Below are 18,716 nucleotides of genomic sequence, written 5' to 3' on the forward strand. Positions count from 1 at the left end.
GACAATGGAATAACTTGCGTCACATAGCGGTGTCTCTAAAACAGCGTAGTCAGTGGCTGACATCCATGTCACTGCATAAGCACGAGTCATCGAATCACACACAGTATACAGTTTTCACCATATGCTGAGCATGCTACAGTGTAGATGTCCTTTACAATGTTTTAAGATGAGTATTTTTTTGCTGTTGTTGACTGAGACTGAAGGTGTCATAAAGAGTTAGTCTCGTACTGATGGACAGCTTCTCAGTTTAGAGTGTGTGTGTGTGTTAGAGTGTGTGCGTGTGTGCGTGTGTGCACGTGCGCATGAACACTGGACTTGATAGAACCTTTAGTCGCCATGGAGAAATCTGGTGCCAATAAGGCAGGATTATTTCTCATTTCTCCGGAACTGGTTAAGTTTAGAGCTATTTGAATTGTGGTTAGGTTAAGGTTAGGTTTAGATGTGAACTGGTTATAGTTAAGGTTAGTGATAGCACTTTGTTTAGGCTGTGCATATGAATGGAAGCCAATCCAGTGAGAGAGAGAGTGAGAGACCCTCCTAACCGTACAAGGTGGCAGAGCAGATGGACTGAGAGAGGGGGATCAGAGGAAATACTCCTGTTGAATGTCAGTCCACCTTAATTTTACACACACACACACACACACAGTAGATCTTCCCCCAGTGGCATCTTGCTGACTCACAAGGTTGATTAAAGAGATGGAGAGGATACTTTCACTGAAAAGTGCAGATGCTTAATTTAGAGCTGAGGACGTTAAGGACGAGTCATTAGAACTCATAAAAAAATCACTGTCAGAAGAGCCACGAGTGCACTCATGAATACTAAAGAAACCTCTGCAGAGAAACCTGTGGAATGTAATTTACCGCTGTAATTTCGCCCGCGTTTGAATATGCCAGATTTTTGGAGATGGATATCGGCGCATGCCTCTCGAGATTAAATCACAGCTGTGTTTTACTCCCCGGGTTCAAACACGCCGACGCTAATTTACCCACAGTTGATGCTGTCGATTTTGAGTCACACGCCTAGGAATTTGAATTCAAACGTACTCAGTCAAAGCTCGAAAAAGGCAGGTTCTCGGGATATATTGACCACTCATCAATTAGTAGGGAGCTGGCTTTAAGGTTATTATACAATTTTAACTAAGAAGCGAAATAACTAAGAAGAACTTGTGCGTGCGTTGCTGAGTGTTCTTTTTAGAACCGTCATGCCGCTGTATTAACAAGGATCATTCTTGGCAGAACAAGGCATTCTCTATGAATTGTGTATGAGTGGGTTAATGACTGTTTTATGTGTGTCCCCCACCAAACATGCAATATACTTTATTATGTATATGCATGTTGCATGTCTTCCATAACACAACGCAAAGGGAATCACGGAATCTCTCTGTTTCAGGTAAGGATTTCTCTCCGGGAGGGAGCGCTAGTTGCGTTGTTTTTAAGGCAGTCGTAGGTGAATTCCCTCGGTGGAGAGGACGCCTCGGAGAGAAACGCACCTCTCTGTCTGTTTGCATGCCTTTGCCTTTTAAAAAGCCTGGCCGCTGTAGTGTCAGATCAGCAAACTGTGGCCTTTCAGAGAATGCATACAGCTTTTAACTAACTGTGGGGAGCAGCCCTTCTCTCTGCCAAATGCAAATCTGGCAGACAGCGAAAGCCAGAAAGGAAGACAGAAATGGGATGTAATTCACTGCAGTGTCAGGGCCAGATGAAGTGGAAATGTCTGCAGCTTTTAAATTGGCGGCTCGTGTGCCATTCACTATGGAGGCACATAAGAAGGGAGATGGGATCCAAATGAGATTAGAAGATGGAAAACATTCCTCATGCCTTTGACGCGGCTCTTTTAATAAGAACAATGTCCCAACAAATTTCCCAACAAATTTCCCGACAAATTCTCAAAAGATAGCCGAGGGTGATTTATGCTGAGGTCGTAATGATTATCTTTGAGACTATGTGAGCCGAGAAATTATTATTTCAATCTTCAATCAAGTTATTCCACTTCACTAATCTTATTACAAAAAAAAAACGTAGGGAATAATGTGCAATTTGCTTTGACAGCTGCAAGTGTATCCGTATCATGTTTGGCATCCAGTGCATATTAGCAGTTTTCTTGTTCTTGAACAATGGCTCCACAGAGCGACTGAAATAGAGACAATCTTAAGTTCAATAGTGGTCAAGGGGTGGTCATTGATGCTTTCCCTTCTCTCCCCTGCCCCCATCCTCTTCCAGAGGAAAAGAGTACGGTACTCTGAGCTGGACTTTGAGGTAAGATCTGTTACCTCACACCCTGTCATCAGCCTGCCTCTGCTTTCTTGTGCTTCTGCCAGGACTTGAGTAACACATAGAGGAGCAAAAATCATCGCTAAACCCCCTCCCCCTTCGCATCTGTGTCTCCCCCCGCTCTTAGAACAGTGAACTGTGTCAGACCTTCTTCACGCAGTGTGCTGTTTCTCCAACATTGGCCTTAAAACGACCCTCTATCTATCTATCTATCTATCGATCTATCGTCTGCATCGCTGAGTGAACGCTTGTGTCAATCAATCTCATAGTCATGGAGACAAAAACATCTCGATTAAACCAAATTATGTTTCTATATTATTGTCAGGGTCCTGGTTGAAGAAACAGCAAAGGAGAGAGCTTTCTGTGTCTGAATGAGTCAAAGTAATGTAGTTCTCGATAGACGTGTATGTGGTCTGAGTTAATTGGCTGGTTGAAACTGTTGGAGTTATTTGGGTTGGCAGTGTGCGAGTATGTTTTTTTTTCTGTCAGAACGAGCTGGGTGTCCTGGGAATCTCCAGTCTCCATCAAAGTACAAATAAGAGTAAAATAATTGTACCGCAAATTTTCCTTCTTCTTTTTTTTTGCGATTTCAGTGACATTTAATGCATTGTAAAGACTGGACATTCACCTCCCACCATGCACACACTGTATACACGTGCATACAGAGGGTATGAGTGGTGACGAACGACTAACCGTGACCATCGCTTTTCATTTTGGTGATGTGGCAACTTTACTGGGAGTCGCAAGTGGCCACTGCATGAGCAAGGAAAGCAACTCTTTTCTCGTCAATTAGCTGCTGACATCTGAGAAAGAGATTGAATCAGTGAAATAAGTGGAGAAAAAAAAAAGAGTACACTTCCATAATTAAATGGAAGGTAAAAGCATTAGCCACCATGTTTTTTGAATTGAATTTGCTTGCCTCGTCCCTTAGAAATTAACCTAAAATAGACTTTAATCTGAAATAGTCTTCTAGTGTCAGTAATGTTTTTCTTTCTACTTTAAATACTACTCTCTAACCCAAGCTTAGATAACCCTGATGCCACCATTTGCCTTTGTGTCACTGAGTGTCCCTTAAACTTTATGCAGTCTGTCATTTGTAGGTTTGAAGACTTAAGACAAGGTCATACCGGTGATCAAAAAAAAAAGGAAAGACTAAAAGCATAGTAAGGAACAAGTAGCACCTTCTTAGCTGAGCCAAGATGAGAATGTCCACTCTGAAGACACTGGAGCTTGTGCTTAGAGCACTCCTGCTCAGTAAGTGTGCAGGTGTGGGTGCTGGAATCTTGCCCCTGTGTCACTTTCAGCCTTGCAATCTGCTTTGACGATTAGCTTACTGTCGAGCAGCTCCAGCACTGCCTATTAGCACGGAGAGACAACAGCAGTGGCACTGACAAATGCAGTTTGCTGTCAAAAGAAAAAAAAGAAAAGATCTGGAATGTAGCTGCCATCTAGACGGACATTATCCGAGCGCAGGGAGGGCAGTTTTGGCCAAATGTCATTTCAGTTGGTTCCAGAACTAAATTCCAGTCCATCTGTTACACGTTTAATGAGTTAGATAAAATCCAGACTTAACAGGACCACCAGCTAGCAGACGCCCGTCTGTAATACTGTAATTTCTGTCTGTCATTTTCACCAAAATTTCACTTAAAGGACTCTTCCGCAGCACTCCCACTTGCCTTAAAACTGACAAAGTTGGTGATGTACAAGCATGAGCTATCAATCGATCTGTCGGCGCCCCTCTCCTTACTCCCTTTCATGGCTGGCATCACTATAGTCCCGCAGCCCTTTACCCATCCCCCTCCCACCCCCCGCCTGCCCATATATTGGCCCCTTCTTTCCCTTCTGCATTTTTTTTGTTTCTGTTTGGTTCATTTCTGTTGTCCCTTCCTTTCTTCCCTTCCAGAAAGTGATGCACACTCGCAAAAGACATTCTGAGCTGTACCATGAGCTCAACCACTCGTCCAAGTTCCACACCATAGACAGGTATAGCAGGGACGCAGCCATGTCCTCATTCAAGGTAAGACCATTGCCCAAAAACGGTATGGGTACCTGCTGTACCCATGCACCTCCACCCCCCTTCACACTCACAAAAAACCCCCACCCTGTTACCACTAAAGTTATGACACTGAGATCACTGAAAATGAGTTCCGCACTACACAAAATACTGTCATCACTGTCTGAATGTCATCAGCACTATTGCAACGTTGAATTTTCCTCTGAGTCATTTACAAACATGAGGTACTTTTGAAGCATGTTGTATTCATTATTGTGCATTTTCAACTAAATAGCTCCCTCAGAAATTCACAGGGCATATTTTATTTCCACTTGCTGCAAATCCTGAGTACAAATGTGCACTATTAAAGGAAAAATTGTGCTTCCCAACCCGAGAAATTCTTCATTCTTTTTTTTGTTACGTGCCCACCAGTGACACTTGGTCTGAGCAACGCTAATTCCGCACTTTTTAGACCCACTCGTAGGGGGACTGGACGGGACTTAATTCCCAGAATGTAAACAGTGTCCGCCATCTTTGCTAACAGTTATGCTAACAGGACCAGGTGTCACTGGTGGGCACGTAACAAAGAAAAGGATGAAGATATTTCTCAACTACTATTCTAGTAATACAAAGCTAAATGCAAATCAGTGAAATATTCCTTTAAATACTACTAATAATAAATATAGGCGATCACTTTTAATTTAAGCTAAGGTATCCATCGATCATAATCAGTCGATGAAATCACGAATTGTGCAACGTAAGGCCTACGAAACTAATAACTCACAATGATCACCTTGTCGACACCCACACAAGTGTTTTAACCTTGATTATCAAACTGGTTAATACTGTGTGTCAGTGAATGTGACTGTTTCCATGTACACATGTGTGTGTCTGAGTGGGTGTATTTAGTAGGCGTGCCTGTCAGTGGGGGCGCTTGGGTGGGCACCTGTGGGCATGAGACGCACAGGCATCTTTGAATCATTAATACACCATTAGCAGCAGACGAAAGAGTCCCTGTCTGCTCCACGCTGACCTTCAGAGGGCCAGTTTCATTAAAATTTGAACACGCACACCCTCTTCTGCAAAGCTTCAGTGCATGAAGCCATGATGAGTTAGTCAGCCTTGATAGGTATACTGGCATCAGTGGCATGCTGGTTCGCGACTAATTTACACCACCAGAAGAGGAGCAGAAGCCAGTCTGGCATCTCTCATATTCCCTTTTCTATAGAGCCACACACATACTGTATGTACACACACATACACACACACAACATGCTGCCATTTTAATGAACCAGACTGGTCTTGCTTTGCTGCTTATTAGCTCAGTGTCTTGATCAAGATTTTCAGACGTGCCGGCCAACTCCTCAGTCATTAATGCCAAGCAAGCGTTGCATGGAGGAGAAGAGAAAAATGGCAGGCTGCTCGCAAAGGTGTGAGCCATACATATATCAGAAATCTGTGGTTCTTAACTGTTGCGCCGCAGCATGCTAATGTGTCTCAGAGGCAGCTCAGGTGTGCTTTGAGATTATGCCCAAATGAAAAAAAAGCCAAATTGGAATGCACATTTCCTCTGGATTAGTGACGGCATTAGGTTATGAAATTAAAGTGCGGCAAACTCATCCAAATCCTTTATGTTAGAGTAAGTCGTCAGTTCACTTAGCTGTGAATAATGACATGGATAATGCTATCAGTGTCGGGCCTTTGACAGGACGCAGAAAGAGAGCGCAGCTTTGCTGTTGTCAACTCACTTTGAGTGTCATGCCGAGACATGGGCATGCTGACTGTACAGCGATTATGGAGATGAGGGCGGGGGTATGCATGTGTGTCTGTGCGGGTGGGCGTGCATGTTAGAGTAACAATGTACTGCCTGTGTGTGTTTGTAGGCAATATATGTCTATAGTTCCACTCTTTTTTTGTGCGTGTTCAAAGGCAGCGTGTTGCGCAGCCTGTGTGTAGGAAGCACATAAACTCAAATACTGCATGAGTAATGATTTAATTGTTCCATAATAACATTAATAAGCCCCTTGCTTTGCCAAATGACAGACACTGACAGTGATTTCCACATATATTCACATGAGTGCCGCAATTTAATGCAAACATAATTGCATTTCACTGGGATATCGTCTCATGGATGGACACCTAAAGTGCTGCGGAGGCTGATATACACCCTCAACTTTATATGGTCAGTGGACTTAGTCACTTAATGACAGTCACTGCCGAGCATTTCACTTCATTTGGATGATGAAGGTGCTCGGCCTGCTCCAGACAATACTAGTTGAAGGAAAACCCTCATCTCCCCTTACCTGTCTAATGAGTAGTCATCAACCTCAAGTAATAACACCTTAAAACTTCATCAACCCTGCTGACCTTTGCAGGTATCTCTCCTTTAAAATGCCTAAACCAGTATTTCAACTCAAACCTAACCACCATGTGGGCCCCTCTAATGGGTGTTCGTCCAACACAGGTCCCCCCTCCCCCTCCACCGAGACACAACACTGAGCCGTCGCTCGTGCGCCGAACATCCCTTGTTTTCAAAGAAAGTCAACGTAAGACACACTAAAACCCCTCGTAAAATTTGTGTTAGTAGAGCCCCCTCTTAAGTAATTTTAAAGCAAGTTGCAAGTTGCTACATGGCACGGTATGCATCACATAGTTTGCCACTAGTTTGTCCAGCAGCCATGTGTGTTCATGCTGCAATAATGTATTTGGTGGTGAAATGCCTCTAACAAGCAGCGATTGAACAATCATAGATAAGTAACTGTTACTACGGACGACAAACCTGTCAAGCTTTGGCTTTCTCCACATGATGTGGTGGTGTGTGTGGAGGCGGCTGAGTGATGCCCTGCATTTTCAGTAGTGACTTTTAAAGGATGGTGTCTTTATGTGTTTTTTTTTTTTACCACAAAAACATTTAAAGAAATGTATTGCTTTGCGTAGTTCATGTAGACAGCTGCAGTCTCCGACCCTCTGGCCCCCAGAGTCATTTTGAAACCATTTTGTGACTTTTAGAGCTCTTCCTCGTGGAACTGCCATTAAGCCCTGGTCTTATCTGTCTCCTTTTCTGAAGCATTTTTGGCCAAAGAATGAGCTTTCTTTGGAAGTAAAGCCAGCGAGACACTGTCTGTTTGGTGCTCTGCAGTACTTTCTGCAACTATCACACAGCTCGTTACTTTAAGGGTGCATTTTAGGGCGCATTCACTCCAGGATTGTCCGTGGACTTTGTTCGATTTGGCAGGGGAATCCTGAAAAATGTCGCTCCTTCATTTGGTTTGGTTCACTTTCGCGCTGCACTTTTGTTAGCAGACCAAACTGCCTGCACATCGTCATGGCTACTTGTTTGGGGCCCAAGACCAGGAAGAAAAAAGCATGAGGAAGAAGAAGAAAACCCGGCTTGTCGTTTGGAAATCCATCCTTGTTCACCACAAAAACAATGGAGCAATACATCTTGGGTTTCTGTTTTTACCCTGTATGAGCAGCAAGCGAGGCAGCGAGCTATCCTCACTTCCTGTCTTTGCTTCACTGGGTAGTGGGTTTGCATTTCGGTTCACTTGCAAGCGAACCGGGAACCATGTTTTCAGGCAGTCCAGAGTTCACTCGATTGGTCCGCCCCAGAGTTCGGATGAGCTGTCACACCTGCCCAGACGAAGCACAATTTGTATCTGAGGAAACTAATTGTGGTCCATTTAAAATGGACCAAACACCTCTGGTGTGAAAGTGCCCTTAGAATTAACAGGTCAAAAACATGACGGGGGTTGTTCAGAAGTCCTGGACCAGACACACAGCAACACACAGAGAGGTGAAAGTATCAGTACTTATGTACTTATGTAGTTATATACCTATGCTGTATATCTACATAGGTGTACAAAGTGTTCCATTATCTACCATGAACAATATCTTACTACAGTTGATAGTTACATCAGTGGTTGCCCTCTAACGAAGAGAAAGATGTTTATGTCTGTGTTTCTTTGAAATCAGCGTCCTATTGTGCGTCCGTCACTGTTGGAAATTGTGCTGTGTGAGAAATTAAAGCTTGACAGGTGTGTCAACAGTAATTTGGTGCTAAGCCAGCAGACAGTCACTGCTAGCAAGCATGCAATATACTTGAAGCATGCTATTTCATGAATAAAATGATGTATAATTGCATTAACGCAAACCGTGTCAAACTATATGTGCACCCCATGTAGCTGCTCATCCTCCCGTCAGCCTTGTTTCCCAGTGATGATGAGCGTTAATGGTAGACGATCCCCTAATGGTGTGGTGGTGTAAAAGTTTGGTGCGTCACAGCTTGAACCTTTTACTTAGATGCATTCACATAGTGAATGCCAGATTCCCCTCCCTCCATCAACGCCTGTACAAATTCACACCGAAATCTAAAGTCAAGATTACCACAGATGGATTTGTAAGGTGGTCTGATGTAGGACCTGATTTATCTTCCATGATAAAACATAAACTAGAGGGATTTTTGTGTCGTTTGTTTTTTCATTAGTGCAGCACACTCAATCCACCGTGTCCATTTCAGTGTCTGAGATGAACCCTCTGATGTAAAGTCTCTAACCAAGTGATGGATGAGTTCATAAAGACAATGAGTCATCCAAACCAATTTATAATCACCTCATAAACCATGATATTCTGCCCATAAACCAGCTCATTGGCACTGAAAAGGGCCAAACACGATGCACTTTGTTGATGAGAGACTTTCAGAAATGTCACTAAGGCTTATTGGCGTCAGAGGAGACCCAATCTATTTGACTTCTGTGCAAAGGTAGGATCTATGTGTTGAGGGGACGAGTGAATATCAGAGTGTGTGTCCCATACTTTTTTGTTCCTGTCACATATTTCACATCATTGTCTGTGTCAGTGCAGTGGGCTTAAACAGGCCTTGGCCATAATATGTGCCATTACAGATAAAATCCACATACTTTACTCTCACTTGATTTCATGCTTTTCCTGTCTTTCCTTTTCTTGGCTGGTGTGGAGAGAGTAGTTACCACAGCAATAGCTCTACCATGACAGCTAGAAGCTTTCAAGTGATGACTCAGTGTTAAGCAGAGTAAAAAATGAAGGAGAGAGACACATGACTGGAAAGACAATATGGGGATATGCAGACGATGAATCTCAAGACTCCCCATTAACCTAAATATTGAAAATCACCTTGTCTGTTGTTTCTGCTTGGCTGCTGAAGCGAGCAGAACACGTCCCGTACACAAAAAACAAATTAATGTAGATGTTGCCGATCTCAGTTATTTGTCAAAAACAAATGGCGTGCATGACCTTTAAAATCTACTCTGCAAAATCTCTACCTGGTAAACTGTGGCTAAGAAAGGTCACTGGCAGGCTTTAACGCAAAACATACATCTCTCAGACACCCGTGTATATTTCAAACGCACAAACACAAACAACAAGCAGCGTGTTTGCAGTTACGTTTTAAGCGGTCAAGGTCGGATCATTTTTTGTGCTATGTGCTATTATTTCGCAGTTGTTGACCTTGAATAAAATGTTTACCGTGTACATACACCTGAGACTATAAATAAAAATGGACATAGTCTTCCATTTGCAAAACACACAATTTGACCGACATGGCGCCAAAACTCACTTGCAACCAGGCTCTCATGGGACAATAGTAGTTACACAGTGTTTACTCTACTGTGCTTTATTGTCCATTTTCCTATAAATGAGAACATTGACATCACGTCCTATCTAGGAAGCACTCGGGACCATTAGCTCATCGGGAAAGTGTTTACTGAAATTATAAATCAAGTGAGAACTTGTCTCATTTCCCCATAGACATCCATTCTGCAATAGAGTCTCAGAAAAGTGGAAGAAGAGGTGGCTTCTAAGTATATCACGTAAGGGCTATATTTCGTAGGCGCTATATTATTATAAGGCCTGCGCACTGCGGCTACTTCCGGCACCACAGCCCTCCGAAAACGTCCATTTTTATATCCAGGCTTTAATATGCACTTCACATTAACAGTAATGACGAGATCAAATCCGCACCCTTTTCTGTTTTAAGTGCAGCGGCTGCTCTGGCAGGGGCCATATGGCCAGCAGAGAGAAAAGGAGTCCATTTTCATTGTGTCTCTCCTAATGGAGACATGATACAGATGGACTCAGTGGGGTTGCTGCAACACAGAGTGGATGCCCTATACGCCACGCAGTATGTTTTAGCATTAGTGTACCCACTAATATTTAGCTTCTTCGTCTTTGTCATTGTGGAACAAGCCTGTCGGTTTCCATCCTCTCCACAGGGTTCAGAAGGTCATAACACATATTTGCATGCCGTGCCCATTGATGCAGTGCTGTGCCTCTCTGTGTGTGGGATGAACTGTATGTGTGTGTGAGAGAGAGAGGGAAATAGTTTGCACTGCATAATGGCCTGGCTGATGCATTTTTTAGCTCTCAAATGAGATATATTTCCATTGTATGGTCTGCTCTCCTCTTCTGTGTTCTTGATTAAATGAAGTGTGCTTGGCCTCCCTCTCCAGATAGATAGTGGGGAGATGCACAGTGGGACGGAGAGAGAGACAAAAGAAACAACTATTCTTTGTTGTGATTTTCGCTCTAGATCAGAGCAGAGGCGGCGAGCAAATTTCCGATTATTAAAACTGTGTTTGCAATTCTATCTAAATGGCCGGGGGCGTGCTTGTGAATTCTACTATGGAATCTAAGTCAATTCAAGCATGGAGATATATTGTGGTCTAGGAGGATTTTTTTCCATTATCTTGCCCCATAAAAGGGAGGCGTGACCTGGGGTGCCCTTAACGCAGCCACGGTTAACATTCCAACAGTATTTTAAGGCCACTAAGGGGAAATTTAGCTATGGTAATGTGTCTCGTGTAAAATGAAGATGTATAATTTTGAACGACATAGACCCAATTTTTGTTGATTCACTGAGGGCCATTTCCCTGTCCTGGCAAATCCCATAGGTCTTGATAGACAATTTACTAGCATTAAGCTGAGGGGCTTCAATTACACATTCCAGCAATAAAGCAAGTCCTCCCCTCTTCTTCCTCTTCGTATCTCATTCTACCCTCTATTCATCCTCCTGGCTTGACATTTTTCTCTCATGCCGTCTCCCTCATCTTCCCATTTCTCCCTCTAAACTCAGCCCTCAGTGGCACGTTTGAGGCATTAATTGAATAATTAATTCCTCTCATTAGCTTGTTTTTAATTATTTCCTTGCCCCCCTTCTCTGTGCCAAGTATAAACTCATCAAACTGTTTTCATCCTTCCACATAAATTGCCCATGAAAACTGAGGGCTGGCGGAGTGTTGCTTCTACATACTGGCTCTATCAGTGGTTTCTAATGAGGGGACGGGTAGCCCATGCGGAACAAGCCTAACACTGGCTTCATGCACCAAGAGACACAATACTAATTTAGCTCATTTAGTGTCCTTGGGCCAATTAAAGGGAGGTGAAAGGGGCCAAACTTGCTAGCTGGAACTGTTTTCACTATAGGAACAGCAGTCTAGGATTACGCGGAGCTGCAGTGCACAGGCCCAGACAGCAGCTAACCAAGCCTGTGTGTCTGATTGCTCATTTGTTTGCAATGTGTTGCACTAATGGAATTTATTTGCCCTACATTCTCCAGATTTGGCTCTTTTGAAGGCCCTTATTACTTGTGACACAGATTCCTTCCCAGCTAAGGGGTGAATGGTGCTAAACACTGTTATGCCCACTTGGTCTATTTTTCTGCCCCCCTAATAAATTATACTGATGCTATGATTATATCAATGAGATTATCAAACGTGCTAAAAATGTGCCTCAATTAGCCTTTAAGCCCACTGACAACTGTAAATGGACATGTTCTGATATTCATCCAGTCTAGTCATACATATGTTGGTGTTTCTTTCATGTCCTTCATGTTTCAATGTGATTTTAAGTTAGTTTCATGTGGGACTCTCATTCAGTGTGTTTCTTTTCTTTGCTTCACTGCTGTATTTAATCAATTTTTGATTTGTTTTTCCACTCCCCCCCCTGTTTTCCATGTCCATTGCTGTCTGACTGGGCCTCATGTTGCATGTTTGCTGTCATGTTTTAGTTTGAACGTAGCCAGACAGTCAGCAGAACCATGGGCATCCAAGTAAACAAAGGTAACGTTAATCCACCCGTCCTGCCCGATCATTTCCCACACACCTGTCGCATTACGCCTCCACATCTAGATGTGATTTTCATGGTCCAAATGAGGGAATGGGGGTTGTGAGTGGAAGGTAGTGGGCCTCCTCCACTCATTTGTGTGCAGTGTCATGCTCATGTAGTTTCCTACTCTATTCCATTTACACCTTTTCTCCTTCCACTTTGTCTGTCGTGCGGCTTGTACCACTTCCCGCAGACTCTGATGTTGCTTGTCTCACTTCTAATGACGAGTGATTAGGCCGAAACATACAAGTTGGCCACTGTCACAGTTTTACCAGTGATGGACAGACACATGTATTCAAGGGTGTTGTGGTGCTCGCTGCCCCATTACCTATATTTACTCCTGCTGTTCCTGCAAAAAATATAATGGAACGTGTTATACACTCCCATAATTCCTCTTAAACAGCCACAGAGGAGCACTGTAGGTGAGCTGTTAAAATGGTCGCCATTGTTCGGGTATTATTTCTGAATGAAATGAAAAAAAAAAAAAGGCATACAGTGGGTTTGTGACCGCTGGCAATGGCAAATGTGAGGCGAGTTACTTTCATCACTCTAAAGACTGATGAAGCAGAAATATGATTATGGTGAATGAATGTGTTGCAACAGAGTCAGATGATTGCAGGTGGGTGCTAATGCTCGTCTCTCCTTCGAACTCTGTTGGCCTTTTTGTGTGGAGCAAATATGCCATTTGCAACAAAGGGAAAGCATAGATCGTTCTCCATTTGTTTTGTTTGTATGCAGCTCGTTGGTGGAGAAAACATTGTGCACAAGACATCACAAGGCAATCTGCCAAAGTTCCGCCGCAAACTTTTCTCTCCTTAAAGATTTTACCAAACGAGCAGTAAATGCCGTGCACTTTTGTCTGCTGCTTGTAACATGTTCTTACTTTTTTATTTATGTTTGAAACAGAACAAAAGTTCAAACCAAGAAAAAGCAGGCGGAAAAAAAAAATCCATTTTCCATAACAGCCAAATTTGCGCTTGTTAGGACTCACTATAAGGACTCAACGTGGGCCCGGCCTGCAGTTCAGAACGTAAATACTTAGAAATGTCCACTTATATGTATGGTGTGTAAAAGTGCAATAATAACACAACACATTAGTTCTCTTCCACATGCTAATAACCTGATTTGATTATCCTCTTTCAACATTATTTCAAAAGCATGAAGGCTTTAGAACTACATGGTAGATTCACTATTATGGCATTTTAAACTGTGCTTACTTCACACCCACATGCTATCCTTCCTTTTTGTCAGAGTTCTAGCCTCTATAGTGGTGCATAGCGTTGTAGAATCACTCCCATCACTCTGCCCTTCCTTCTGTTCCAGGCTTCTCGTAAGCTTTCACAGATCAGGATGTTATAGCTCAGTAACGTGTGTGTGACCCTGCTCGTGTACGTTTGAACGTGTATGAACACACCGCTCATGTGTGCATGTTGCAAATGTGTTCACATGTTATCTCAGCTCAGCCGGAGAGAGGGTTAACGAGACATGGGGACAGACCAGGTGGGACGTGTGAACACAAACTGCCTCTTCACCTACAGAAGGTGTTGGAAACATCCGGTTTCAGGGCAGTTGTCAGTGACTGTGATCCCCTTTTCCTTCTTTTCTCTCTCCCTCTCTCTCTCTCTGTGTCTCCCTCCATCTCTCATCACCCCCTGCATCCACTTGTCTTCTTCTTCCCATTTCATCACCACAGAGGGAAAAGCGATGGAGCATTTCGTCTGCCGGAGGTGAAAAGAACTCGTTGAGTGTAAGTAGAGGGGTTTCTGGCAGAGACAGAGAGAGGGAGAGAGGGATACGGTGGGAGTTTGGGGCAAAGAGGGAATGTAGGCAGGCAGAGATGGCAAAAGGGAACGGATAGACTCATAGTAGCAGCACAATACCGTTAGCTTAGTCTCCCAGGGATAAAGTTGGGCTTAACTGCAGCATTACCCACACTCCTGCATCACAAAATGTTCCTTCGCCAGCATTTAGCATGCAAATTGGCTCCCAGATTATGCCTTTTGTATTCATTTTACCAACTGTCAGACTGTGACGCAAGCAGAACGATAATCAGGCAGATATTGCCCCCTAGCGCTTGGACAGCGATCATCTCACTGCAAGGGGGGGAAGAGAGCGCTGCATAACTGCAGATCAATGAGTTGTTTGTGTGTGTGTGTGTGTGTATGTCGATGGATGAGTGCCAGATGAAAGGACAGCGTTTGAGGGTGTGAATTGCTCAAAAGTAATTCATGGCATGTACTACAGAAGTGATGGTGCAATGTCAGCGAGGGGGGGATTGTGGGGGAAAAAAACAAATGAATTAGAAGCTAAAGCGGGTGAATTGTTCTGTGATTAGGTTTGATCAACAGACACACAAGTTCTCTCTATTTGCAATTGTTTTTCGCCGAATGTCCATTGTGAAGTATTCCATTCCACGGAGTCCAAAAACACACGAGTAAAAGGCGCAGTGATGTCTCTCTCTCTCTCTCTCTTTCTCTTTTTTTCGTCTTTGTGTGTTTTGCTCCACCAAGAATCGTCGAGACAAGCGATCCCTTGTGTCTTTCCCCAGCCTGTATCTGTAAAATCATCCCTGCGAGATAACAAGTTCCGATTTGAATAATGGCCCTTATCTGATGCATAAGCCTGCCTCTAATTCTGTTTTCAACCAAACCTCCCAACATGTATTTTACGTGCCCGCTAGCCACATCTGTGGACTACATGCAGTCACAGACCCATGGCCCAGAGGGTGCCGTGCTTTTGTCTGCTAACTTTAAAAATTAGAGAGTTGGAGGAGTGTTTTGGAATGTGGGTATAGGTATGGTGCTGCTTTTTTTAGTTTGTGTGAGGTTGACTTCCAAGAGATTACTTTCTTTCTTGTCAAACGTTAGACACAAAACAAATTCCACGTTTGTTGCGTACTTATTTAAACGTATCCATCTTCAAACCTGTATCCGTGCCTGAACTACTCAAAGCCATTGCAATTTATGACAATATTGGTCTTACTTCACGGTGCTGGCATTCATTTCTATCCATTCTCATACTATAGTCTGTTGTCCAAATTGATTGGCAGGGATTTGGGAATGGCTAACCAAGTCCAACATGGCAACGGTAATTTGGCGGTCACATTAATCAGACGTGTAGCAATGGCAACAATTTAGTCTAATTAGCTAAACCAGGTTATTTTAGGGTAAAACATGAGTGCACCCTAAATATATGTAACAGCATTAAATATCTGAGGTAGAAAAAACAAAAAACAATCACATACATACAGCTCTAAATACAATCGGTTTCACGACGCGTTGTGGATTCTGCCATCTCCTGTTATTTTAATACACTTCTCAGTGACCTTACATTGATTTTTACGTAGTTAAGCTGCAAAGGCTGTTTGAGTAAATGATTACTAATCAATTACTAAATTAACCATCAACTATTTGGATAATATGTTATTCACAAAAACTTCTTAAGTGTGAATATTGTCTGGCTGCTTTGCTTTATACAACAAAGAAATCATTAAAACAGTTTTGTCAAAGCAAGACATTTCTCAACATTCGCTGTCATTTTACAGACTAAAGAAGTACTCAAATAATCGTTCGTTGTTGTAGCCACCACAGTATTTATACCGATCAACACATGGTTTACTTTCTTTTGTATTGGTTAAACTCTTATTTCATGTTACAGCAGCGGGAGTAGTGTTCTGATTCACTCGGCTCTTCCCAACTCCTTTTCTCGTTCTACTCACGCACAGACACAACGATGCACACAAACACTGACACACATGTATGTGTATTTGCGTACGATGTGCTGCTGATGTGAGACTGGCTCACTAGTGTTCTCAGGAGATGTATCCAGGATGCATGCACTTGATACCAAGTGTGAACAGTTGTTCCTAACGCTTTGTACTTTTGGTTGATTGGATCTGTCAGGATAGATGTTAATACCAGGTATGAAAAGGAATAGCGTAGAAGTATAGACCCTTTCATTGTATACAAACAGGCCTAGCGAGAATGCGTGCGCAGTTTGGGGTCAGAAATTGCCACAACAGGTAAGCAAATGGCATGTATGTCCACGGTCCTCTACCGACTAATTCTAAATATGTTTCGTTGCCGATTAAGGACCGCGAACAATACTTAAATAAATTAGTCCTAGCCAACGGCCAATAGTCTGCCTGACCCAGCTTCCATAAACGACTGGGTAGATGATATTAGCAAGTTTTCAGATATCCAGTGGCCAGCTATTCACTATTACGTTATAGATAAACCTAGCCTGTACACGCGAGAAAGTCTATGCGCAAGTCTCACAATAACGTTTTTAGCACACCATGTTTACTTGTCAGCGTGCTAGCCGGATGGCAGCTAACTACAAGCTAGCTATGTCTAAGACCACAACATAACTTTAATTTGACTACAGTAGCAGTAGCATCACCCCAGTCTTCTCTTTTGAATGCTTGGAGTCACATTTCTGTGACGTAGCTCTCGAAAGGGTCTATAGTTTTGAGTAATCTGAAGCTCTTGAAGGTTCTCGAGCCTCCAGTCAGCTGGTAAGTAAGTTACTGTATGTGGAATTACAATACATTTGCTAATTAACCTTCCTTTAAATCATCCCAATGAGGTTGGCTAACTTGGCGTAACCGTCACTGTGGATGATTGAGCATAAAATGATGATAATACTTCCTTGATGCACCTTCAGTTGCAGCCCACTTTAATGACCCTTTTGTTGTCGCCCCTTCCTTCATCAGGACAAGTCAACCCCGGAGGACCAGACCTCTTGGGACAGCTTCAAGACCATGACCCCTGAGTTGTCCATTGTGCCTGGGGAGCAGAGGGACCGGATGGAGCTGCACAATAAGAACTGGGACTCCTCCTCTGCTAACACACCCGAGTCGTCCGAAGGAGATTTCCAGACTGAAGTGTGAACACGCGCAGATGTGCACACACGCCTCACTTGAACACACACACACACGCGTCCTCGTTCCCGAGTTACAGTACAGATGCACACAGAGATACTGAACCTCTGGAAAGCTATACATATACAGGATTTTCTGGCAAAGACCTCACACATACCGCTCCCCCCGTCTCCTGCGATGTGCTCTGTCGGATCAGACTTTTATTTGTTTACTTCTGCACTGGACAGACACGGAAGGAAGACTGTTCTACTCTATATTTTCGCAAAGACTATTGAAAAGAAAGAACAGGAGCTTGACACGTGTGCGGTTAAGGAAGATTTTTAAAAGGAACTTGAAAAAAAAAAAGAAGAGAGAACTATGACAAAATTATTTCTGAGAAAAATGTCTTGATTTTATTCTGGAGAAAAAAAGAAAATCTATGTCAATTGTTTGATGATTTTGTGGGGGGATAAAAAAAAAGAAAAAAAGACAAAGAATATTTCTGCACCGTTCAGTTCTTTTTATAGCAAGGGATGAAAACCTCACTGAGGTTCCTCAGCCTTCAGCCCAACCCGCCACCCACCCCCAAACCTCTGCTTTCATTTATTTCCTGTTCTCTTCTAATGAGTAAAGATGGCATTCAATGTCCCCCTTTTTCCTTTATCTCTTTTTTCTTTTCATCATTTTAGATAGATAAGGGATGGCTCAATGATTTATCATCCTTTGCTTTATTTTCCAGGTTCCGGTTCAACAATCCCATCCTTCAATTCTTTTCCTCATCTGCATTGTTGCTTATTTTGTGTATTTTCCAAAATATGTCCTCCCCTAAAAGTTTAAAACTTTTAATGAAGAAGAAAAAAGATTACCATCTGAGTTGTGCTCCATGGTCTCACTCTTCAAGAAGAACTTATTTATTCTCACACTCGTTTTGTTTTCAGTTACCGTGAGAATGAACCCATAAGGAAACGACGAAAAGACGATCCACGCCAAGTGTGACTTTGCTTTCCCGCGTAATGTGCGTCTCGTGTTATTCACCCATGAGAGTGTGGGTGGGGGGGATAGGAAGGATCATGATTATTATGCATATTCTCACATCTCCTTCATTTCTTCCCCACTGCTCAGAGATAAAGGCCTTTAAAGATTGCAGCGTCTGAATCCATTTCAATCATCACCCATCACAGTGATTCCGGTAGTAAAAAAAGATAATATCTCAAGTTTTTTCAGCGTAATGAAATGAGACATGACATGAGTTTATTTTGCTTCTCACCCCCTCCTCCACCTCTTTCTGTTTTCCCTTTCTCTGCTCAGTCTGCCCACCCAGTGTTGGAGATGTCAGCAGTGAAGCCACTTGTATAATATCTCATTCACACGTCTCTCTGTGTCTCTGTCTCTCTCTCTCACTGCCTGTGATCGCGCCCAGCAGAAAGAGGGAGTGAAACAGAAAGACAGAGA

At 43.0% G+C, this 18,716-nt stretch overlaps 1 protein-coding gene across 8 annotated transcripts in view; it reads left to right on the forward strand.

The window, feature by feature from the left end:
• Positions 1-18,410, forward strand: part of LOC122786316 (adhesion G protein-coupled receptor B2-like) — a 38,208-nt gene extending 19,798 nt beyond the window's left edge. For 2 of the 8 annotated variants that reach the window (XM_044052527.1, XM_044052529.1), the window contains exons 14-17: positions 2,221-2,256; positions 4,175-4,288; positions 14,097-14,150; positions 17,118-18,410. In XM_044052527.1, the coding sequence (XP_043908462.1) occupies positions 2,221-2,256; positions 4,175-4,288; positions 14,097-14,150; positions 17,118-17,294 (381 nt within the window). In that variant the 3' untranslated portion in view covers positions 17,295-18,410. Of the gene's footprint in view, positions 1-2,220; positions 2,257-4,174; positions 4,289-6,728; positions 6,811-12,305; positions 12,358-14,096; positions 14,151-17,117 lie in introns of all 8 variants that reach the window. The other 6 variants (XM_044052532.1, XM_044052533.1, XM_044052531.1 and 3 more) reach the window with 6 other exon arrangements.
• The last annotated feature ends 306 nt before the right edge of the window (positions 18,411-18,716 follow it).

This window comes from Solea senegalensis, linkage group LG20 (genome assembly GCF_019176455.1).
Source record: "Solea senegalensis isolate Sse05_10M linkage group LG20, IFAPA_SoseM_1, whole genome shotgun sequence".
Taxonomy (NCBI): Eukaryota; Metazoa; Chordata; class Actinopteri; order Pleuronectiformes; family Soleidae; genus Solea; species Solea senegalensis.